The sequence below is a fragment of the Cololabis saira genome, chromosome 13, assembly GCF_033807715.1.
Source record: "Cololabis saira isolate AMF1-May2022 chromosome 13, fColSai1.1, whole genome shotgun sequence".
Taxonomy (NCBI): Eukaryota; Metazoa; Chordata; class Actinopteri; order Beloniformes; family Belonidae; genus Cololabis; species Cololabis saira.
Genome location: NC_084599.1, coordinates 35,475,736 through 35,501,076, shown reverse-complemented (window position 1 = coordinate 35,501,076; position 25,341 = coordinate 35,475,736). Strand labels below are relative to the sequence as shown.

Below are 25,341 nucleotides of genomic sequence, written 5' to 3'. Positions count from 1 at the left end.
AGAGATTTACCTTTTCACAGAAGAAATTTTAAGACAGGTCAAGGTTGTCTTAAAGTTAAGAAAAAAGTCAAGAACAAATTTGAGAACTTTTATTTCAAGAATAACATTTATTCTTAAGTTTTTTCTTGAGAAGAAACTTAAGAAGAAAGTTGAGAAAATACTTGGAACATTTTTGGAGAATATGACTTCTTCTCTTTTTTCTTCTTAAGACTGAACTTAAGAAAAAATGACACTAAAGAAGATTTTTTTTCTTAAGAATGTTTTGTGAATCCGGCCCCTGTATCTTGCTCGCTCTCTTTTTTTATTTTTATTTTTACATGCACCACATCTTCTGGTAGACCTGCATGATGAGGATAAACCTTTACACTTCCTTATATGGTGGTGGGTAGGGTTTATGCAAATTAATAAGCAGCAGCCCGAAGTGATCTGCACTCCTGATCACACGCACGTTTTTATGACTGTATGTGAATCTGGATTATATTTGTAGTATAGAAGTGATTTACGTGCAAATGTTCTCTCAGATTTATGAAGATTTCACAACTGATTTGGCCTCTGATGGTGTTTATTATGCGTTTTTTAACTTGATGCCAGTTATCCCAAAGACACTTTGAAGAGATCAAACACTGAGGTTTAGAAAAACGTCTCTAAATTATATAACAGCGCGTAAACTAATTAAAACTAACTGCATTCAACAACAACAAGTGAAATTAAATCCAGTGAGCTAGTTGAGAGAGGACACAAAGCGCCTCAAATTGCAGAAGTTCTTGTGTGCCGTCTTTAGTGAACTTGAATTTGTTTTCTTTCTCCATGGCGGCAGCTGATGTTTCAAATCCACATTTAAAGTGAAAGTTTAAACTTCACCAGATACTCGCACTCTCTGTTTTCACTCTCGAACCAACTGTGTAGCATTTTGGGATGAGCTTTCAATCGATCATGCACGTTATCATTGGCAATTATTTTACGTTTGAGCGGTCAGAACGATTGATTTCTTTCATCGGTAGTAGAATATTGATGCATTGTATCTCAGAGGGTGTTGTTTTGAGTACTGGCTGTACGTTTGAGTTGCTGTATATGTGCACAAAGTGCCATTGCAAAGTGGATTGCATGCAAAAAGAGGCTTGGACATAAAAATAACTGAACAGTGGACACAGTAGTAAATCACAGGAACGGTGATCAGGATGAGTGGACTGGACACGTGTACAAACATACATGCTATCTGGACTGTGAAGGATGAAATTAGACAAATTGCTATGTGGTAAACTATGTATCTTACTGAATTCTGTTGTTGATGTGATCATGAATCTTACATAGAACGGGGCGGGACTTTGATAAGCGTCAGCTTCTCCCGTACCCTTTTCGTCATGTGCTGAGTATGCAATGTATAATGTTCTGGAGATGAAATGTGTCTATATAAACATGCCGAAATAAACGAAATAATAATAATAAATAATGTCTGTAAATGCAGCACATTTAGGAGTTTCTTCAAAAGCTTTGTGCAAGGTCTTTCGGGACTTCTTTTTAAAACTGAAACTCGAGCTTCTTTCAGAGCTTTATTTAGACTTTCTGTTTCCTTCTCTTTCAAAACTCAGTCCAGAAGCTTTAAGGGTTTGTTTTTTCCCCCCCAGTACGAGACAGGACGATTTCTTCATCTTGCACGAGGCCGCGTACGACAGTCTGCTGGAGTCCAACTTTAAGACAGAGTTCCTCAGTTTGCTGTCGAAACGCTACGAGGAAGTGACCAAGAGGAAACTGACAATCTCCTTCTCTGACAGGTAGAAAAACAGATGCTTTTATTGACACGAGGACTCACAAACACACACACACACGCACACACACATGCAGGTCACTAACAAACCCTCCTCTCTCTCAGACTGGAGTTTAAAGTGAAGAAGGAGGGCTGGGGGGGGGGCAGCTCCAGAGTGGTGGCCTTCCAGAGGGGCGACGGCGACCTGGCCCAGGTCAAACCTGCAGGGAAAACCCTCACTGTCGCCATCGGAGACGGCCTACCCAAGTCCTCCAGTAAGATAAAAGGATTAAACATGCTATATTGAGTTGGGTATTTATTTAACTAGTGATTTGATTTGATTTTTTAAGGATGAATGTAACATGTAGACTGCACCTTTATTTTTTATTTTTTTTATTTCTTGAGGAATTTTTGTTATCCCCATGGAGGCAATTTGTTTTACTGTCAGTTTTTCTCTTACTTCTTGCTTTCATTACTTTAATGAATCTTTTTGAGGGTAGGCAAATAATAACCTTTGCTTCAGCCTACACCTTTTTCAGTCTAGATGGTATTTGTATATTGGAAATTTTTTGTAATGTTTTCTTTGAACAGTGTATTCGTTTTCTTGTTTTTCATTTTTATTCTTTTTTTTTGTGATGTCATGACCGAAATAAACTAAATAAACGAAATATTATCTGAACATAACAAGGAGCAAAGCTAAACTTCACAGCTGATTCTGTACCTTTGATGACAAAGATAGAAAAATAATTCTCCAAATATTGTAAATTTACTTTTATTTCATCAGAGCCAACCAGGAAATCTGCTCCAGAATATCGTGGTGGAGGGAGAAATCACGTACCCAACAGAGGTAAGTTATTACTTAACCTCAACTCTTATTTTATATATAAACAGTATATATATATATATATATATATATATATATATATATATATATATATATATATATATATATATATATATATTGCCAGAAATAATATCAATATTGTGACCTTTCCTCAAAAAGTGGACACTATTTTCTGAAGTCTTAATGACGTTTTTGTGGCGTGTTTTGGCCTAAACACCACAGACTTAAACCACATCAACCCCCTTTCAAGCATCACAGCTGTCTTCATAGCAGCTCCTTTTATTTTCTCTATTTCTGTCCCTCCAGTGTTTCTAGGTTGTAATTAGTCCTTCAGCTCCGTATTACGTACATGAGAGTTACAGCAAATGCAGGACGGTATAAAGTTGGGTTGAGATAAAAGGCTACTCGCTAATTGTGTTGTATTATCACAGACTTTCTGAGTTGGTTTTCAATCAAATACACAAATATTTTTTTCATGTATACCCTTTAATTCTTATCTTGGGTGCCTGCATCAATGGCAGTAAGTGCTTACAGTACTTTGAGGATTGTAAATGTAAAATAGCAGCTTTACACGTTTCACATTATTTCAAATTCCCAGCCAATAAACAGCTAAGACGTAATAAAGTGCTGCATTTACAGTCAGGCGACAGTAATAAAAATCTGACTTCTCCCCCTTCAGCGCACCAGAACGGAGCAGCCAAGTTTTCCCGAGCCCCTCCCAGCCAGCAGTCAGACATCACGTATTCCTCCCCACACAAACAGGGCAGGCCGCCCAGCACGGCTCCACCCAAACTGGGTCCCCAGAAGACTTTGCGTACGCCAGCCAGCAACCAGTATAACCAGGGCAACCGGGACTTCCTTAATGTGCCTGACCAAGGCATGTCCGGGTAAGACGGATCATCCAAGAGCATTCGTGGCCCGCATTACTCACCAAAGCCTCTGCATGAGGGTTTCACGAGCCGTCTGGGCTTGTCAAGGTGGGGCTTAATGCCTCGCTGAGCCCAAAATAAATGTGGAGGTGAACCAGAATCTGGTCATACTTAGCCGAGGAGCTGATGCCACCTCCTGGAGAGATGCGGTTCATCCTGAGTATTGGGTCACATTCAGTACTGGAGTTGAGGGGGGATGAAATAAAAACAGTCAAAATCATCCCCCCTGTAAAACTGCCATCCCTCCTTTCCATCCATTATGTAATTTCATCAATTAATGTGGTTTTACTGCTATGTCAACATTTAGAATCATCACCAGAAAAATAACACCAGAAAAATAACTTATTTGACAATTTTCACCTGTTTCAAGTAAATTTTCACTTTAAATAAGTAGGAGAATCTGCCAGTGAGACAAGATTTATCTTCACATTACAAGCAAAAAAATCTTGTTCCGCTGGCAGATTTTTCTACTTATTTCAAGTGAAAATCTACTATTTCTAGTTAAAATTAGACATTTTGACTAGAAATAGGACAAATATTCTTATTTTGAGTTTTTGCAGTGATCCATTTTACTTATCCTGTGAAGGACAGAGTCATATTGATAAGTTCAGAAAACTGTTTTTATTCTTGTGTTTTGATGTATTTGATGTAAGCCCAGTGGATATTTAAAGCTTACAGAAAGCTGCATTTAACTGCTGCTATGTCATTCCTGCAGTATTTCTGCAGCTGTTTTGGTCAGTGCTATTATTTGTAATATATTATATTATTTGTAATTAGCACAAATTATCTGTCCCCATATGATAAAATCCACCATCCCCCCTGATTTTTTTTTACAACTACTGGTCACGTTCAAGAGTTAATGTCGGGTTAACGCCTCACCTTAAGAGCGCTGTATGTATGTATTTCTGAAGTCTTACTTCCTCATCTCCGCACAACAGGTCATTTCCTGTGAGAAGTGCCCATAAACATCCCTTTGCATGTAAAGTTTGCAGTTTTGATTTCAGATATGTGCGGAGGAAAGCCAGAGTCATCTGTTCTAATTTAATACACCGTTTTCCTACACCCCATCTCTGCACGATCTGCTGTCCGCGCTGTGAGTTCATAGGAAAGAGTTCTGTGGTTGTTTTACCCATCCCAGGATTCTGGGAACGGGGAGGAAAAATTTTAGACTTAGTCATTTTACGGTTCACGAAAGGCCGTAAATACGACACAACACAAACACGCAGAGAGGCAAGACAAATAACGCTCCAGAAAATAAATCAGGCGGGACTGAGAAGGATGATCTAGTGAGGAACTGAGGAAAACTGGAGGAATAAATACTACTGGAGAATGTGAAAAGGGTTTACCAAAGAGGTGTAGTCCAAACTATAATTGTTAATTTTTCCAGTCAAAGACTGCTCAGCTGCAGGGGTGATCACACACGCGCACGAAACATTTTAACTACATTCAGCTGTCTCAGCGGTCAGATAACAAACATATGGTCTTATCGTGATGCGTTCAAGGACCCAAATGATCGAACTGTTACCTAAAATTCCACAAATCAAAAGCGTTAAATAGTCAGGATATTTGATCTTTTATTTAGTTTTTTTCATTTTTGAAGATGGAGCTTAGTTTATCATTCTTGGACCACGAAGTGTAGTGGAGTGAAGTTGCTGTCAGAGCTTGAGATTCAAGTAGTATTTGTTAATATACGTGTATTAATGCAAATAGAAGTTGAAAATCATCCAACCCAAAGCTGAAGCTGACACTTATACGTTATCTTTTTTTTTTAAACACAGATAGGAAGTAAAACAAACAAACCTCCAGCTCTGGCATTCAGCCGCTTGTTTCATCCTTTTTCCGTCCGTCCCTCTGTCGCAGGCAGCAGAGGAAGAGGAGCATCAGCCGTAAACCTCCTCCCGCTCCTAAACCTCAGCCACCGCCTCAGGGTCCCCGGTGCCGGGCGTTGTACCAGTACGTCGGCCAGGACACGGACGAGATCAGCTTCGAGGTCGATGATGTATTTGACCTTGTCAAAGAAGGTATGTTAACTTACACTGAATTGAATTGAACTGAAGAAATACAGACAGCGAGGGAGCAGAGGTGGCCTTCAGTCCACTTCCAAACAAATAAGTAATAATAATAATTAAAGCTGCAAGCAGCGATGAACGGGTCTCCGCACCCTTGTGCATGTTCAGGCTGCAGTGGAAGCTTGTATGACTTGCATGTAGATTCTTCAGGCCTGGACATTTAGCGGATGACACCACCCACGACTCTCTATATCAAACCATTCAAAAGTTATGGCAGAAAAGTAGGAACTATCAGATATCAACCAATCAGATGAAGGGGCGGGGCTAATTTGCACCAATTATGTTCAAGGACTCAAAACCGAGTCCGATGACACCACTCACGACTCTTTATGTCAAACCATTCAAAAGTTATGGCAGAAGGTAGGAACCATCAAATATGGACCAATCAGATGAAGGGTGGGCGCGCTTTTTGGCGTCTATCGGCGCCACGTTAACGCTTTTGACTGAGAAAAGTAATGCCCATCGTCGCAGCATCGAGACGCACATTTTGATGTATAACACCTGGGTTTACGTTACGGTTCGGGCCGCATTAACAGCCGAAGAAATGGCATAAATTGCACCAAAATGACATGATTAATTCAAAATGGCCGACTTCCTGTTCGGTTTGGGCCATGGCGCCAAGAGACTTTTCTTTAAGTGGCGACATGATACAGGTGTGCACAGATTTTCGTGCATGTACGTGTATTGTGGGGCTTGAGGCATGAAGTTTTCTAGGGGGCGCTGTTGAGCCATTAGGCCACGGCCATTAATGCAAACCATGAAATATCAAATTTTTCACCAGGCCTGGCTTGCGTGCAAAATTTGGTGACTTTTGGGGCACGTTTAGGGGGGCAAAAAGGCCCTCATTTTGTCGGAAGAAGGAAAAAAAAAAAAAAAATCCTACAGATACAATTGGGCCTTTGCACTGTCAGTGCTCGGGCCCTAATAATTAATTTTATTTAGAGGCGCCTTTCAGGTCACCCAAGGTCACCTTACAGGAGATACAGTTAGAAACAATTAATGTCACTAATTAGTCCAATCAGGTCGTGACCTTTACCACACTTGTTGATGTTGGAAGGTCAAGGTGAATGCCGTGACTTTCTGCTTTCCCAAACTGACCGAGCACATCTCTGCATGTTTCTCTGCAGATCCGTCCGGCTGGTGGACCGGCAGGATCCAGGGAAGGGAAGGTCTGTTCCCTGGTAACTACGTGGAAAAGATTTGACTTGTTGTCATGGACCTGCACGTTGTTTTGTTTTGTTTTTTTCTAGGGAGGGGGGGCGGGGGGATATGTGTTTTTCTTTTTTACATCGCATATTCTGTTTGCTAAAAAAAAAAACAAAGCGCCTCTCTAGAAAAAGGTGGAGCTTGTTGACATTTGAGCCCCACCTAACCTGCTGCCTGCCAGGGTAACGCGTGGCGAGAGCAAAGCTGTCACTAAAGTCATGACTGGGATTATTAAAACAGGACCAGACGGAGCTGCTCGGGTTTCATCTCTGTTGTAGTGTCAAACGATCCTGCAGAAATAACCTGGCAACAAGACCTTTGACTTCTTCCGCAGCCGCACGGCATCTTTTGGAGTCGTTTCTTCAGAGACAAGTGACTCGAGGTTGCCGTGACAACGGAAAAGTGGCCTGAAACGGCTACATCGCTTCCTGATTCTGTTTGCATCCAGCTTTTGTCAAAATCAACGATCAATCAACTGCTGCTCAGTGTTCTTGATTAAATCAACAGCGCAAAATCATGTACGGTAATAAGATTAACTGAATATTGCGATTGTTTTACATATGTAACAAATAAAATGAAAGCCTTTTTAGAGTAGCAATGTTGTGATTTAAATCCTTTTTTTATGTATATCATTATTATTATTATTAATGGTATTTTGTTTTTCAAACTTGCACCTCAGTTTTTTACCTCATACTTTGCACTGGTTCATATTGTGTCATCAATAAGTGATGTTTTTCAGAAACTAGGCAGAAAGAGGTGATTGAATAATCTTACTGTCTTTACTTTTCCTATTGTTGCTTTTTTTGTAGCTAACTTTTGTAAAATAGTGAGATTCTCCAAGAGCCAATGAATCAATGACTTTGTGTATGAATATGACAGAAATAAAGGGTGTTCACAATATATTTCTTCATATTTTAAAATGTATTAAAGTTAAATATAAAAATAACATTTTTTCATGTTTTATTTCATGATGGCATACATTTCTTTAAAACGCACTTAATTAAATAGAAGCTAAAATGCCCATTTACTTGCTGCAATGTTTTTAAATGAATCCCACATCCATTAATCAGTTATTACAGTATTTTGTCAATGTATCAATCCGTGATCTATACGTACTTTGGGTCAGGGGGTACCTGTATAAGACTTGCTGGGTCTAGATGAACATAAACTCCGCTCACTTCTTCATCCGGGGTCTAATTGTGTAAAGTATTAGTATTTTGCTGGTTTTCATGGACACCATTAAAAGATATACTTACTTTTGGATGTCTTATTATTTTTAGTCTTTATCCAGCTGTCATTCATATATGAGTCTTAAGTAGGTTGCAGATATGGGTCCCACATAGATCAGTCTCCAGGTTCCATGGTAGCCCTCCCTGTGTTTGCATACATGGAATCAGAGTGGGGTCTACCTGAGTTTAGGTTGGATTGCAACTGGTAAATTAACCTTTAGTGCAATTATGACTTTTATACACTCACCAGCCACTTTATCTGGTACTAATACCTAATAAGGTGGCTACTGCACTGATACAAATATTGTGCTTGATCTACTTTAAAAAAAAAAGAAGTCAACTTTTTGCATGAGATTATTATGTAGATCAAGAAAGACTAGTCTTTGTATATATGTATGTAAGTAATACATTTTGCAAGTACAGTGAATTTAATTGTGTTAAGTTTACTTTATCAAAATTAAGTTGACTTTAAAAAGAAAAAAAAGAGAAGAAAAAGGAAAAAAGAGAAAAAAATTAAGTTGACATTACTTGCAAAAATTAAGTTGACTTTACTTGCAAATGAATTTTGTACATACTAAAAATTAAGTAGTTTATACAAAGACTAGTCTTTCTTGATCTACATACTGTAAAAATCTCATCAAAAGTCACCTTAATTTTTTTAAAGTAGATCAAGCAAGATATTTTTTACTGTTGTGTTCTACATAAAACAAATAATGCATGTCATCTAAACGTTGTTGTTTGTGTGTAAATGAAAAGATTGCCTGGGATTACATAAATGCTGCTTGTTAAAGAAAAAATGCACAATGTCTTGTTTTTTGGAACAAATGCAGATTAAGTTCAAAACTAGAGGTATTCATGTAAAGCAACAAACTTCATTTATAATTGTTAATATCACAGATTTAAATATGTTATATTTACATGCGCTTAGATTTATATTTATCAGTGTGAGTGTATTTTCCCTGCAGATGCTTCCAATTTGGGACCTTTGATACTAAAATCATAGGGAACAGTATTTCAAACGCACTCTACACTCGAGTAACCAGTACTGGAGTTGAGGGGGGATGAGGGGAGATGGCACCCCCCCCTGAAATAAAAACGGTCAAAATCATCCCCCCTGTAAAACTGCCATCCCCCCTTTCCATCCATTATGTCATTTCATCAATGAATGTGGTTTTACTGCTATTTCAACATTTAAAGTCATTACCAGAAAAATAACACCAGAAAAATAACTTATTTGACAATTTTCACCTGTTTCAAGTACATTTTCACTTGAAATAAGTAGGAAAATCTGCCAGTGGGACAAGATTTATCTTTTTATTACAAGCAAAATAATCTTGTTCAACTGGCAGATTTTTCTACTTATTTCAAGTGAAAATCTACTTGAAACAGGTGAAAATTGTTGTTTTTTCCAGTGATGAGTCTTGTTTTAAGTGTAATGAGATTATTTTTTTTACTAAAATGAGACATTTTAACTAGAAATAACACAAATATTCTTGTTAAGATTTTGAGTTTTTGCAGTGATCCATTTTACTTATCCTGTGAAGGACAGAGGCATATTGATAAATTCAGAAAACTGTTTTTTAATTGTTGTGTTTTGAGTATTTGATGTAAACCCAGAGGATATTTAAAGTTTACAGAAGGCTGCATTTAACTGCTGCTATGTCATTCCTGCAGTATTTCTGCAGGTCTTTTGGTCAGTGCTATTATTTGTAATATATTATATTATTTGTAATCAGCACAAATGATCTGTCCCCATATGATAAAATCCACCATCCCCCCTGATTTTTTTTTACAACTCGAGTAGTCTACTGCGAGTAACCCACTTTTAATCCAGATTAAAAAGCATGCCAGCTGGTTAGTAGAGGGGATAAAAATAAGAGAGAGACAGAAGAAAAGAAAAAGGAAAAACATATTCTTCCAACTCGAGTTTTAGTTGTTAGACGTGTTTTACGTCTAACTTCTGAGTAAACGAGACAGAAATTCCTCAAGCATGCGAGTTCAGCCGCCCACGCTGAGTTCATGCTCTTATTTTGAAACGCCCTGGTGATGCGGGGCAGGTGGACCGGTTGAGCGTCTTTCCTGGTGACACCTGGAGTTACAGAGGCAGCTAGAGCAGCACTAATTTCATTATTTTATATTCTGATCCAAATGTATCGAGTCTATAATTTCTTTCATTTTAAATCTAAAGCAAGTTGCACCAATAATCATTAATGTGAGTTCAGTTTATATGATTTACTTTGAGTGGATCCTTTTACCTTGTTTCAGTTTACGCACGATTGGCACACCTGTAATGTTCATTGAACGAGGCGATTCCAGAGAGTTTTCCTCTGATTACATATTGATCCAAAGATGTGGAGCTGCGTGATTATCAGACACGTCACAGTCTCCTCCCCGTTAAATCCACCTGTCGCTCCACCTGCAGCAGAAACACCAACACTCGAGCGCAGGCGGCACCATGGGAGGTAAGATGTTTCCCATCTCAGTCCTCAGCGTTATTCATTCATTACAGCTCGAGTTGATCTGATTTCTACGACGGAGTATTAGGGCCAAACTAAGACAAAAAAATGGAAATTACGAGAATAAAGTCATAATAATATGAGAATAAAGTCGTAACATTACGAGAATAAAGTCATAATAATATGAGAATAAAGTCGTAAAATTACGAGAATAAAGTCTTAATATTACGAGAATAAAGTCGTAATATTTTGAGAATAAAGTTGTAATATTACGAGAATAAAGTCGTAATATTTTGAGAATAAAGTTGTAATATTACGAGAATAAAGTCGTAATATTACGAGAATAAAGTCGTAATACTAAATAAATTATAAATATAACTTCAAAAGATGCTCAATATTCCTCATTTTAACACAGAGAGAAGTTGCTCTTCCTGTTAAAGTTCTCATAAATTATATTCTAATAATATTACAACTTTATTCTCATAATATTACGACTTTTTTCTCCATAAATTGCGACTTTATTCTCATAATATTACGACTTTATTCTCGTAATATTACGACTTTATTCTCATAATATTACGAGTTTATTCTCATAATAGGCTATTACAACTTTATTCTCGCAACATTATGACTTTATTCTCGTAATTTTACGACTTTATTCTCATTATATTATGACTTTATTCTCGTAATTTCAAATTTAATTTTTTTTTTCTTAGTTTGGCCCTAATACTCCGTCGTAGATTTCAATTAGAGGAGATGTAAAACTGTCAGATGTCTGAGCAGAAGTCCCCAGAATGGTCCTGTTGTTGCACCTGACTCAATCCTGTTGATCAATACAGCGTTTGGCCAATATGATAACCATAAAAACAATTTAATAACACTTAAATCAACTCTTTAGTGTTGTAATGGAGTGATGTTTCTCAAGACAGCAGCTGAAATAACTGTTTAAGTCATTTACTTTACTTTGGTATTTTCTACTGTGTTGCACACTTAATATCTTTTGTCACATTTTTATGGTTTTCCTTTGTCTTTTCTTTTGCTTCTGGTTTCTTTAATTCTTGCTTTAATTTTGAAAGTCTGGGTCATATTTGTGTGTGTGTGTGTTATCGCTCATGATTGTTCAAACATGTGTTTTGTCAGCCTCTGTGAGTACATATTAGCTGTTTCTCAATACCAAATATATGCCAAGTTTGGACTTATGTACTTGGCAGATCATACACAGCGAGTACAGCTCACAGGAATGTACTTTGGAGGACAGGAAGATGCACTTTTTTATGTTAGTGGAAGAGCAGGGTGCTTGTGTACTTCCACGGGGCAACCATCTGACTTCCAGGTGGAAGCCGACCTGGAAGGAACAAAAATTGTAGTTCCTCAACTGACCACTGAAGGCGCTGAAAGTGAGTCAATCTCCAGAGACTCCCATGTTTTACAGCCGGGTTTAAAACAGAGTGTCTGGTCACAGTAGCTATTTCACATCCATGACAACTGCAAGGGAAGTTCTTTTTTTATGCCTTGCAGGCGATTTTTTTTTTATATAGCAATACATGCATTTGTAACATGAGGTGCAGAATTATGCATGATAGTCGGCTTAGCCAGTGGCGACTTCTGATTTTGCAACCGAAACATCTGAAACAGCTCCATCGGTGTGGAGTTAACTTGAGGTGAACATGATCCAGTTGCCTTCCCAGGACTTGAAGTCAAGACCGCCTAAACCGAGACCAAGGCACTACCAAGACCAGAGAGTGTCAAGACCAAGACTAGACTACTAACTAGTCATCTAGCAAAATAACCAGCCTCCACCTCCACCTCAGAAAAGTAATGAATAGTAAATGTTACTGATTGAAATTGTACTTAATTTGGAGATGAAACGTGCATTTTAAATATTAAAGATACACCCAACTATCCACTTGAACTAGCATTATAGTAATCAGATTACACTGTATATCAGCATCACTGAAATGGACCTGATGCTTAATCAATCACAACGATTTGCAAATATTCACAGGCCAATGATGCCATATATTTATTCAAACAAGGCTATAAACACAAAACTGTAATTATATACAGACACACATGCGTCTGAGACCTGGGGAGTGTCAGGAAATGGTGGAGTACGACCCAGATGCAGGAGACCAAGAGGCAGGAGTTCCAAAAATAGTGATTTATTGTACTTAAATCAAAGAAAAGCGCTGCTTAGCAGGATTGCAAAAAAAACAGAACATGAACATTAAAAAATCCCCCAAAAACATACCTGAAACATGGAGGAACAAAACAGTACAGACCAGCAGGGAGCAAGGGAAAGACCAGACCAGATATACAGAGGGGTTAACGAGACACAGGAGCAGACGATCAGAGCAGATGGGAACAAGGGACGTCAAGACAAAACTGAAACACAAAGACACGGGTTTCAAAAAAGAACAGGAACCTAAAAAACCGTGACAGGGAGACCGAGACAAGACCAAGACCAAAGACTGTTGAGACCGAGACAAGACCAAGACCACAAAAAAGTGGTCTTGAGAACTACAAGTCTACTATGTGCCCTGTCTCTTTCCATCGTGGTGCTGTGCAGTTGGAGGTAAAAGTGGCTTCACTTATCAGAAAACCTACGATTGACATCACGGTTCCTCTGTCCAGTTATATTTACAATCTTCTAAAACATCTACAATTTAACTGAACGTCGTCTTGTCTTTTCACTTTTCCCCGTCAGTCCTTCTCTCTCCTGACACACCAAGCCGATTTTCGGCCATCGTGCCGTCAATGAGCGTTGGTGCGCGTCTGTCGGGCTAGTTTCCCGGTGTGTCCCGCACGTCGCCACAGGTCGGCCTTCCGTCGGGAGCTTTTCAGCCGATTCGACATGTTGAATCGGCGTCGGGACGTCGGTCAACAGCTCACTCTGTGATTGGCTGTTCCCAGAATTTCCCAGAATGCTTTTCGTCGTCATTTGCGGACTGAATCAAAAAAAAAAAACATGACGGACATTTCTTATGAATAAAATCAATATTTTGAGTTAGTTTCTGCATAAAAATGTGTTTTGATTACATTTCTAACGAGAAATATATATTTTACTTTCATAATATTCACTCAGTGAATGTACATAATCACTCGCTTGTCTTTTTCAAACCGCGCTAGAATAAAGGCTGATTTATGGTTCTGCGTTACACCAACGCAGAGCCTAATTTTCGGAGCAAATTTCTTAACAGGCGTAGCTACAACTGTTAGATTTCATCTATTAAACCAACATTTATCTTCCTAAATGATTTATTTCAGCCAGCGGTAATTCTCCACAGAGCTGCAGGTGGTTTTCTATTGCACTTGTGTTTTCTCAATAAAGCTTTGAGAAAAAAAAGCGCTGTCCTCCTCCTTGAGCCCCTGAATACAGACTACCGCTGCTTGCTGGTATGGAGGGAAATTACCTCTCGCGCATGCGCAGAACCTACGTGCTAGATCGCCGTCGGGTGTCGTATTTGCGGTGTGTCTAGTGCTTGTTTTTGAGCCCGACCCAGCCCGACACAGGCGACGCGAGCCGACACAGCCGTCGACCAACAGCGGGGGAAGTCGGGTTGGCGTGTCCTGGGCTTTAAATGACTATTGCTTGATTCCCCCACATTTTGGTCCTCTCCACACTTCATCTTCATACACGTTCCTAATATAGGCTCATAATACACATCTCATTCACTCATTCTCATTCATGTTACGCAACAGCAAGATGACTGAGGCCAAGGAAAGTTAAGTCACCAAGGCTTGGTTCAGACACGCGTAATTAATCAACGAGGCAAGTCAACAGATCGGGAGGAGGTGACAGGGCAAAACACAACAAAGGTAACAGTGTGAGCAGGAATCTGACAAAGGAGAGAAGAAATGTAAAAGCAATAGAAATAAGAGGCAGGAGGTTCAACTCATTAAGATCCCATCAGTCTATGCATGACAGTAGACCTATCACTCTTGTCAACGAGAATCCTGCGCTGACAGGTAATGAGGAATGTCAAGAAAGTATCCACATAAAAATGCAGAAATCCAGATGTTTAATCTCACATCATCTCTGGAAATTGATGGATTAAGAGGCCGGAGGCTTCTTCAGTGTCTCTTTAGAGTGAGGGGACGATACTATTTTATAGAGCGAGCTATAAAACTCAGTTGGGGCTCCTGCAATCTCTATTACGTCTCGTATATCTATCTATGTCTATCAAAGAGAGAATCAAGTTTGAGTTTGTTGGAAGCTCCATCATCCGAAGCTTGAAAAATGTTTGTCAGTGAGAGATGAGGGATGGATGGAAACCTGGAAAGCACTCGAGGACAGAGTTACACACAGACCCTGAGGTAAAAGTCCAGAAGGGAGGGATTCTTTTACGAGGCTTGGTTTTTCGATGCAGGTAATCAATCAACAATGAAAACCTGTCAGACAAAGAGAAGGGAAAAGGGCCGGGGCTAAAGAAAACAAAAAAAACAGTGGTGAAATTCAAAGACTGCAGGTACATTTGCAGGAATCAAATCATGGGGCAAAAAAAACAAACATACTCGGACCAGAAAAAACAGTTTAACACAAGAAGCAAATGTCTAGAAGGCTTGACACAATGGTACAAAGACTATCTAGCACCTGAATACCAAAACACAGGGAGTGTAGGTACAATGGAAATGATGACTAACTGAATACAGACACACACAAACCAACAAACTCAGTACAGGTGTGAAACATAAAGGCAGAAAGCAAAACTAACGGGGTACATAAGCAGAATGAGAGTATGCACTACTAACCAGCAGTTTCACTGCACATAATCATCACGTGTTAAGTCTCCTGAACTCAATATTGTAAAGTTACTCTAAACTCGCTCATTCTGCATAACTTGCATTTTTACTGCAGGATTTATACTTCTTCTTTGTGGTATTACTTACTTTGAAGTACTTCCTTAATTAGTGGTTGTAGCCACTTTATCGGGGACTTGTATTCAACGTATACAGCATTTCTGCCACTTTACAACATTAATAAGGTTTTTTAGAAACGATGCAGCCAGTGGGGTGAGGAAGGTGTCTCACGTTTTACTCGTAAAAATGCTGCGGTGTTCTGAAGTCTGATGGTTCCAGGTCTGTCGGTTGGTTTTCCTCCCGATAGAGCCGCTCGTCTGGTTTCCAATACTCCAAAAACCTGTAACAGTTGTACAATAGGAGTCGGTTGAACAGACCAGTTCAACCAGTTCAAGGATGGAGTGAACATAATAAACCGTAAAAAAAACAACATTAAAATAAACCTAAGAACAACATTAGAGAAAAAGTTAATGTAAAAGAAAAGGTACATAATTAAACAATTGAAAATAGATATTTAAAATAATAAGAAACAAGTAGATAACAATAAACTAAACCACACTAATAAAATAAATAAAATTAGGCTACACTGATACAAATATTGTGCTTGATCTACTTAAAAAAATTAAGGCAACTTTTTGCATGAGATTATTATGTAGATCAAGAAAGACTAGTCTTTGTATAAACTACTTCATTTTTTGTATGTAAATAATACATTTTGCAAGTAAAGTAAACTTAACACAATTAAGTTGACTGTATTTATCAAAATTAAGTTCACTTTAAAAAAGAAAAAAGAAGAAAAAAAAGGGAAAAAAGGAAAAAAATAAGAGAAAAAGGAAAATAAGAAAAAAAATTAAGTTGACTTTACTTGCAAATTCATTTTGTACATGCAGTACTAAAAATGAAGTAGTTTATACAAAGACTAGTCTTTCTTGATCTACATAAAAATCTCATGCGAAAAAGTTGCCTTAATTTGTGGTGTTCTATTTAATCAAATAAAGCATTTTTCATCTAAACGTTAAAAGTAAATTTTACATAAATACTGCTTGTTAAGGAAAAAATGCACAATGTCTTGTTTTTATAACACATGCAGATTAAGTTCAAAACTAGATGTACTCATGTAAAGCAACAAACTTCATTTTTAATTTTTAATATCACAGATTTAAATATGTTATATTTACATGCGCTTAGATTTATTTTTTTCAGTGTATAAGCTAAACTAAAATGGAAGGTCTTGAGCCTCTTTTTAAAAATGTCTACAGCCTCTGCGGCCCTGAGGTTCTCTGGTAGCTGTTCCCAGTACTCGAGTTGTAAAAAAAAAATCAGGGGTGGATTTTATCATATGGGGACAGATAATTTGTGCTGATTACAAATAATATAATGTATTACAAATAATAGCACTGACCAAAACACCTGCAGAAATACTGCAGGAATGACATAGCAGCAGTTAAATGCAGCCTTCTGTAAGCTTTACATATCCACTGGGCTTACATCAAATACATCAAAACACAACAATAAAAAACAGTTTTCTGAACTTGTTTGGATCACTGCAAAAACTCAAAATCTTAACAAGAATATTTGTCTTATTTCTAGTTAAAATGTCTCATTTTAGTAAAAAGATCTCATTACAGTTAAAACAAGACTCATCACTGGAAAAAACAACAATTTTCACCTGTTTCCAAGTTGATTTTCACTTGAAATAAGTAGAAAAATCTGCCAGTAGAACAAGTTTTTTTGCTTGTAATGAGAAGATAAATCTTGTCCCACTGGCAGATTTTCCTACTTATTTCAAGTGAAAATGTACTTGAAACAGGTGAAAATTGTCAAATAAGTTATTTTTCTGGTGTTATTTTTCTGGTGATGACTGTAAATGTTGAAATAGCAGTAAAATCACATTCATTGATGAAATGACATAAGGGATGGAAAGGGGGGATGGCAGTTTTACAGGGGGGATGATTTTGACCATTTTTATTTCAGGGGGGATGCCATCCCCCCTCATCCCCCCTCAACTCCAGTACTGGCTGTTCCACAGGTGAGGTTCTCTGATAGCAGTCATGACTCACTTGAGGAATCTGTGAGGCCAAAAAGAGTCTCATCTATTTAGGCCAAATAAGAAGTGACAGGTATTAAAAAATGTTATATAAACCTGTTTCATTTCTTATAATGGGTTGATCGTTATAGATAGATAGATAGATAGATAGATAGATAGATAGATAGATAGATAGATAGATAGATAGATAGATAGATAGATAGATAGATAGATAGATAGATAGATAGATAGATAGATAGATAGATAGATAGATAGATAGATAGATAGATAGATAGATAGATAGATATACATACTTTATTATTATCTGATCAAAGTAAAAATGTTGGGATGAACTGAATGTTCTTGAGTTGTTTTATGAGGTGCAGATGACACCAGGGATTGAAAAGACTAAATATGTCTGGATTTACTCAGATTTTGCATGTTATGTTTGTAATCTGTGCCAAAGATTTGTGAAAAAGTAAAACTGTAATAGAAAATAGTAGGACTTCTTCAGATTCAGTCATTTAAAGGGTGAGAGGGGACGTGCCGAATCTATATGTGATCGTGTTCATTGTGAAAACAGAGGAAACTGATTTTCATAAGCAAATGTGCTGCTGGGATGAATATAACACCAACATCTTTATTTGTATGTATAAAAAGGCTGCAAGCGTGCTTCTCATGGTCACTGTCTCCCTTCTTCCTATCTTTCAGGCCTCTGTTCCAGTGAGAAAATGGCAGATATTTTTACATATGAAAGTTCAGAAGTTGACTGGTGTGAAGACAACTACAAACACTCTGAACACGTGGTGGAGTACTTTAACACCGTGAGTTTACCGTCGGTTTGGGTTGGTGCAAACTTTTACTTCAGCACCGCCACATACAACTGCACGCAATAGTTACAGTGTATATATATATATATATATATATATATATATATATATATATATATATATACTGTCTCAGAAAATTGGAATATTGTGATTTTCTGTAATGCAATTACAAAAACAAAAATGTCATACATTCTGGATTCATTACAAATCAACGGAAATATTGTAAGCCTTTTATTTTAATATTGCTGATCATGGCTTACAGCTTAAGAAAACTCAAATATCCTATCTCAAAATATTAGAATATTCTGGGAATCTTAATCTTAAACGGTAAAATAATAAAAGGCTTGCAATATTTCAGTTGATTTGTAATGAATCCAGAATGTATGACCTTTTTGTTTTTTTAATTGCATTACAGAAAATAAAGAACTTTATCACAATATTTTAATTTTCTGAGACAGATATTTGGGAGTTGGTTAATTAATTATTGATTTATGTTTTTCTCTGCAGATTAGCAGCTTTTTTTTCTTCATCATATCACCCATCATGCTCTACCTGCTTCACCCTTATGCCAAAGAGAGGAGCCTGGCCATTCACATGGTCTGGATCATGATGATCTTCGTAGGTCAGTCCGTCTCTCTGTCCGTCCCGTTGGTGTCTTACTGTCCCGTCCTTGCACACAGACCCAAAAAAAATCATTAATTTCCTAGTATGTCATATATATATAGTGTAAAGTAAAGGTTTTGGGACATTTTTTCTTCTTAAAGCCCCAGAAATCAGATAATGATGATAACTGATGAATATTGTTGTTTAGTCGTGCAAAATGTGTTTTGAATGTGCAGAAATGTCTGACTATGTGCACGAATCTTGACAACAATATTAAAGAGCTATTCAAGTCAAGGGGTTTATAAATTTGCGGGTTGATTGGCTGCCGATCCCAGCAGAAATGATCTGGATCGGCCACCCAAGCCACGCCGGGGGAGCTGAAGTGTTTATTCTTCCGCTTCCCTCTTATATTGCATTATATATAGTATGTAAAGCAGCTTTTAGTATGTAAAGCACCCTGCAGTGTATTATTGCTGAAATGTGCTATGCAAATAAAGTTGCCTTGCTTTATAAATCATCATCACTGCTGCAGAAAGATTATACAAATCAAAACCATCTTAGAATTGGATCCCAGCAGCACAGCTGGAACCTTTTGTTTTTTTGTTTTTATTTTAATTTGGTTCTCAAGTGTCTATGAAAATCCTAAACTGTGTTTTCCTTCCTCTGCAGGGCTTTTCTCTGCATACTTTCACATGACACTGAGCTTTGTTGGGCAGATGCTGGATGAGCTGTCGATCTTGTGGGTGTTGGCGGTAGGATATGCTATTTGGTTCCCACGCAAGCTCTTCCCCTCGTTTATAAAAGAGAGGTATGTTTGCCGTGTAATAATTAATCCATGAATAAATTATTAATCCACGTGTAATCCTATGCTCTTCGTGCCTGTTTTTATTCTCTGGGGACTCTTACAGGGATCAACAGTTTTTTTTTATTTTTTAGATCGTTTTTTTTATTATTATTTATTAGTTTTCACCGCACAACACATTGAAACCTGCGCTGACTGGGAAGCGAGGCCAACAACCTTAACTGGAGTAATTTTTCTAGAGACACGATATGACACGGAGGTTTTCATTTGAATGTGACAGAAAGCAGCTGTAAAAACAGCGCCCCACCCAACCCGTGTAAATATTTAAGCACGAGATGGGAAAGAGAAATGAAAATTTGATGAGCATCTGAAAACAAACCCAGAATAATCTTCCAAGTTTGGGAGGGGGGGGTAATATTTTTATCCCGATTCTTTTTTTTTTTTTTTTTTTTTTTTTCAGTGCTCCAACCTAAGGTGCCCATTTTTCTGAGAATGAAGTCAGAATTCTGACTTTTTTTTTTAGAAATGACAAAAAAAAATCCCTAAATTTTTTTGTTTTAGTTTAGGTTTCTGAAAAAAAGTCAGAATTCTGACTTTTATCTCAGAATTGCATTTTTTTCCTTCAGTGGTTTTTCCCAATCCTCCTCCGTACACCAGAGCTTTTGTTTGAATGGTTTAATACTTTATTTATCAAATTGCTCCTGAGCCTCATCAGTGTTGTTCGTTCCCAACAAATTGAGCCAAATACACGTGGACAAACAAGAAAACCCACAATAGTCACTGAAATAACAGGAAACTAACAAAAGTCATAAAGAAGCCTTTACTAAGAATTGACCAGTGAAGAGTGGACATTGCATTTAAATTGTGGTTCCAAAAAATCATTAAAACGTTTAACAACATTACTGACTTCGACAAATTACCCTCAACTTAATGTTTTATTAGACAAGCATTTGAGACAATCGAGTGATTTCTTACCCCCATTTCTCCTCCAGATGTTTCAACTCTTTCCACAGATGTTCAGTAGGATTTAGATCAGGACTCATAGATTAATGTTTTGTTCTTATTGAAACTGATGTGCCTTGACCTTGAGGTTCACCTTGGATCTCTTTGAAAGTTGCTCTGGGCTCTTTAGTTGCAATTCATGTATCTGTCCCGATCAATGTTCTTGTGGACTATAAACTTCTGAATGACATTTCCAGCTGTCGTTACAGGAACATCAAACTGCATGGAGATGATGTTATAGTCTTCATCTTTAACATGTTTATATCTTCCTCCTTTGCTTTTCTCTGGTCCACGTTCAGTGTGACAAACTCCCTTTAAATAAAGATTACAGGACACTTCAGTTTAGCATGTCACTATGGTCCAGTTATTCTTATTTTTAGGGCTACCAATTCATTTGTAAATGATTCTGTTGAACCACAATCCTAAATCAGTGTCTGATGTTGAGTAGATTGTTATTCAACGTTACTTTGCTCAGTTTCAGGTCATTTCAAGGGCCATTGTGGGCGTTCCAGTCTCTAATGAAGAGCTTTGATTTGAAAACCTTTCATTTGACCCTCTAACCACAGGTCCACGTTTTCAAAGCTCGTCTTCGCGTTGACTGTCTTCACCACGGTGTCATCGTTCGTCAAGCCCACGGCCAACGCCTACGCATTAAACTGTTTCGGCCTCCATATTCTTTACTTCCTGTTTCTGGAGATTAGATGGTGAGAAAGGGGGCTGTTTTCTTCTGGGATCTGAATCCGTACAGTATGCAGCTCTGATTTCTGTGTGATCACGAAACTCCTCTTGGTTCCAGCTGCACCGACCAGAAGGCTCTGCGTCTCGCCAAGCTGGCGGTGGCTCTGTGGGTGCTCGCCATCTCCTGCTGGATCAGCGACCGTTTCGGCTGCAGTTTCTGGCAGCGGCTGAACTTCTGCTACTTGCACGGGATCTGGTAAAGTCTGAGCCTACTTGTGTCCTTTTTATTACCTCTTTTCCACCAAACCGGTTCCAGGGCTGGTTCTGGGCAAGTGCTGGGTTTGGAACCGGCATTTTGTTTCCACTGACAAACAACTGGCTCTGGGCCAGAAAAAACGGTTCCCAGGTAGCACCGACTTACGTAAGCGGAGGGGGCGGAGTTATTAGGACCAACGGCAAGAGCAAGACTGCGAGACGGCGACATTTTGAAATAAGTGACGAATTAATACTAATATTATTAGAGCAAATAAAAGTACATTTATTAACGGATAGCCCCTTGAGATGAATCATCTCGTTCAACAAAAAACCTGCAACACAATACAAAACAGTTACATACAACATACATAATACATAAGGCTCTCACACACAAACCCGCCCACGCACCAGTCTCCAAGACCTACCACACCTGAAGAACACAGGTAAACAATGCATATAATGCAGTAATAGCAACAAGAACAACAATATTAATATTAATAATAGTCATTATCATCATCATTATGATACAGTATATGAAGAAATAGATACATTGTATATAAAATAAATAAATAAAAAATAAAATGAGAAGGCAATACCACTAGAGGCAACTACATGGTTTATTGAGGTTGGAATATAGTGAGTTTTTAAAGAGATGTAACGAATTAAGTTTTCTTATATTAATGGGTAAGTTGTTCCAGTCTGATGGGGCTTTAAACTTAAAAGCACGTCTGCCAATTTCTTTAAAGGTTAAAGGAACGAAAAAGAAGGGTTGCTGAGTGTTTCTAAGAGAATATGAGGATGTATATGGAATCAGATATTGTTTTAAGTAAGATGGAAAACTAAAGTGGATACATTTGAATATGAGTTGGAGCCAGTGGTATTGTCTTCTTGAGCTGAGGGGTAAGCAGTTTAATGAATGATACATGGAGCAGTGGTGAGTTCGATATGGGCACCTTAAAGGAGCTTGAGGCCGGATTGAGGCAGGATTTATGAAAATAATCCGTATACATTTTAAGTTTTCTAGTAATAATGTCAAATGAAGCGTTCCAAACCCAAAAGAATGAGCCCTCTAGTGTATCTCTCCTTTGCCTTGAACAGGCTGTGTGCTGCAAAATGTGCTGCAATTCGGTCCCGAATTTCCCGCGCTGGGCTGCGGATGTGACGTCACATGACGCTGCATGTGCGTTCTCCCCGTTCTCCCGTGCCGGCTTCACTGTTGGCTGCAGTACCCCCAACGGCCGTCGTGGTGAAGGGTGGCGCTAGAGAGTCTCATTTCTTAAAAGGAGCCTCAAGCTCCTTTAAAGCAGCACAACGTAACTTTCAGCTTTTGTTGAGTTTGGCGGCTCCTTTGGACAAAAGCGGTAGTGCTTTACCAGTAGTGTGGAAGGGTTCCTACCATGCACCTCAAAGTTACATAGGGCCAGTGAAGGCGATACAGACCCCTCAGACCATGACAGAGGTGTCATTAAACCTGTTGGAAGTTGATGTACCATCACAATGACTCTGGAAATATGATATTAAGGTGGAAAAGTTACATTGTGCTGCTTTAACACAAATCTACAGAGACTGTAAATACGTTGTTGTTGCTTCAACTTTCATGCCAATGCAAACGCAGCGACGTAACTGACGTTTGCAGTGACGTAATGACGTGGTTCCCCTCAGCACCCGAGCTGTGGAAACACAAACCGGTTCTCAGCTGGTTCGCAAGTTGAACGAGTTGTGAACCAGAACCAGCACTGGCCCAGAACCAGCCCAGGAACCGGTTTGGTGGAAAAGTTTTATATTTAACCAGGTGTCCTGGAGATTATTATTCCTTTTCTTTATGGAGTAAGTGCTTATTTGAGTCGGGTATTAGTCAGATATTCTTGCTTAACATCTTCCTTGTTTTTTTCTACCTGTCCTGCAGGCACATCCTGATCGTGATGGCTGTAGCCTACGGCACCACGCTCATAGCTTACCTGGACGCAAACTCCGAGATCCCATACACGCTGCCCGGCCTGCACTACTGGCCCTGTGATAAATGGGCTGTTGGGTTACCTCACATTGTCCTGAGAGACGCGACGAAGACTCAGAAACGATGCTGAAGCATCACGTTTAACGCCGGGGGAACATTTCTTTTAGTTTACTGCTGGGGGAGCTACCGGAGCCACCGAGGCAGTCGTGTCACCGCCAGCGGCAGAATCTGAGCGTGAAGTTCAAAGGGTAGATCGGTTAATCTTAAGATCTAAAGTTAAAGCTGCATTTGGTTCTTTACTGGAAGAATTAGACCCAAATGCAACTCTTCACCGATTATGGATGAATTATTGATGACTATTAATAAAAAACAGCTGAGCTGATGTGGAAGATTTACCTCTGAGACGATTTAAAGCTTTTAAAAAGAAATAATTTCAGACAAAATGAGAGGTTAAACTCGTCACATTGCTCTAAAATATATATGAACATGTTTTTTCCGTTAAACCATATAGACATTTTTGTATGTGTGTGTTTTAAAACTTTTTACAATTTTATATACAGTATTTCTACATGAATATAATCCAAAACATAAAGAGTCTCTCAGAAATCATCAACATTTATTTATTTACTACATTATTATTCTTATTTTTATAAATGACATCCTTAGATTTTGGTTGTTTATTCTTTTTTACTTTTGTTTCAAACATTGTATGTAATTAATATTATTTTAATTGTCTTTTTAGGGGAAGAATACATTGGATGTAAAAATATATATTTAAATTTTAAAGAAAAAACTTGAAAAGGAACCAAATGGCCATTTGGACTTATGTGGAGTCCATTTTTATCTCTTTTAAGATCATGAACCTCAAACACTAAGTTGTAGAGTTTAAAGGGGACCTATTATGAAAAACACGTTTTTTCTTGTTTTAACATGTATAAAGTGGTCTCCCCTCACCCTGCCAGCACAGGGGAGACAAAATACCATGAATTTCTGCAAGCTCTCTGACCCCCGCCGGACAGAGTCCCCCAGTGTCACGTGGTTTTTTTTGAGCCGATTAAAATCTGCTCCCGTCGTTACGTAACGACGGGAGCAGATTTCCATAGGTTCAGCCTCCGCTGCTGAAACCACGCCCACAACCAGCTCTGGAGCGGCGCTTTCTTCAGCCAGTCGGACACGGCGCCGCGGCGGAGGGTTAAATCATCCAGGTTCCCGGGTGGTTTGGGAGCTGGGTCCTTGGGGGTCCGTCCCAGGTCGGACCAGCTTCACCCTCCGAGATTTTCAGGCAAATCTGTCGGTTTGATCACCGGTAACCAACGATGCGCCGCGGATGCGCTCCGGAGCCGATCTGTGCGCCGGCCGTGGGGTTGCAGCGCCCGTCGCGCAGCATCCGCCGGGCAGATCCGGCTGAAATTCCGCTGGTCGGTCCCCGGGAGTCCCTGCTACCAGTCCAGGCCGGTTCCTGCGGTCCCGGCCGGTCGGAACCGGTCAGATTCCCCCGTTAAAGCCGCGGTGATGCGCGCTGCTCCAGCAGCGCTGCTCCCGGGCGCCCGGCGTTGCTCCGGGGCCAGCGTTCAGCATCCGCTGGGTAGATCCGGCTGAAATAGTGCATAAATGTTATTTATATACAACTCATATTTTATTTTTTTAACAATAAAGTTTCCATTTGTGAAAATTCAGTGTTGTGATAATTTAGAGGCTCGGGCTGCTCTGGCGGAGCGAGGTTTATTCTCCTCCCCTGCTACACGTCATTCAGGGAGCCAATCAGCACAGAGCCTCATTATCATACCCCCCCCCCCCCCCCTTCCCTAAAAATGAGGCGCAGAAAAAGGGGTTAGAAGCGGTAAAACTAGTGACATGGCTCACAGGCTGGATTTATGATTTATGTAGAAAAAACAAGCTTTAGATTGTTTTTAA

The 25,341-nt window shown here is 38.9% G+C and overlaps 2 protein-coding genes across 2 annotated transcripts in view; both read left to right on the top strand.

The window, feature by feature from the left end:
* Positions 1–6,845, top strand: part of myo1f (myosin IF) — a 32,999-nt gene extending 26,154 nt beyond the window's left edge. The window contains exons 24-29 of the mRNA XM_061738778.1: positions 1,626–1,772; positions 1,871–2,019; positions 2,529–2,591; positions 3,268–3,475; positions 5,378–5,538; positions 6,714–6,845. Coding sequence (XP_061594762.1) covers positions 1,626–1,772; positions 1,871–2,019; positions 2,529–2,591; positions 3,268–3,475; positions 5,378–5,538; positions 6,714–6,790 — 805 coding nt within the window. The 3' untranslated portion in view covers positions 6,791–6,845. The remainder of the gene's footprint in view (positions 1–1,625; positions 1,773–1,870; positions 2,020–2,528; positions 2,592–3,267; positions 3,476–5,377; positions 5,539–6,713) is intronic.
* A 3,405-nt stretch (positions 6,846–10,250) lies between these two features.
* acer1 (alkaline ceramidase 1) lies at positions 10,251–24,311 on the top strand. Its single transcript, XM_061737258.1, has 7 exons — positions 10,251–10,483; positions 18,015–18,127; positions 18,641–18,755; positions 19,406–19,544; positions 21,107–21,244; positions 21,337–21,474; positions 23,380–24,311. Exons 1-7 carry the CDS (start codon positions 10,477–10,479, stop codon positions 23,555–23,557), a joined length of 828 nt encoding a protein of 275 aa, XP_061593242.1. The 5' UTR covers positions 10,251–10,476; the 3' UTR covers positions 23,558–24,311.
* Positions 24,312–25,341: the final 1,030 nt, after the last annotated feature.

What these genes read in the sequence shown, in the direction of transcription:
- acer1 (XM_061737258.1), top strand. An exon ending in TGGTGGAGTACTTTAACACC is followed by an intron (nt 18,128 to 18,640) that starts GTGAGTTTACCG and finishes TTTTCTCTGCAG; the next exon opens with ATTAGCAGCTTTTTTTTCTT. An exon ending in CCCTCGTTTATAAAAGAGAG is followed by an intron (nt 19,545 to 21,106) that starts GTATGTTTGCCG and finishes CTCTAACCACAG; the next exon opens with GTCCACGTTTTCAAAGCTCG.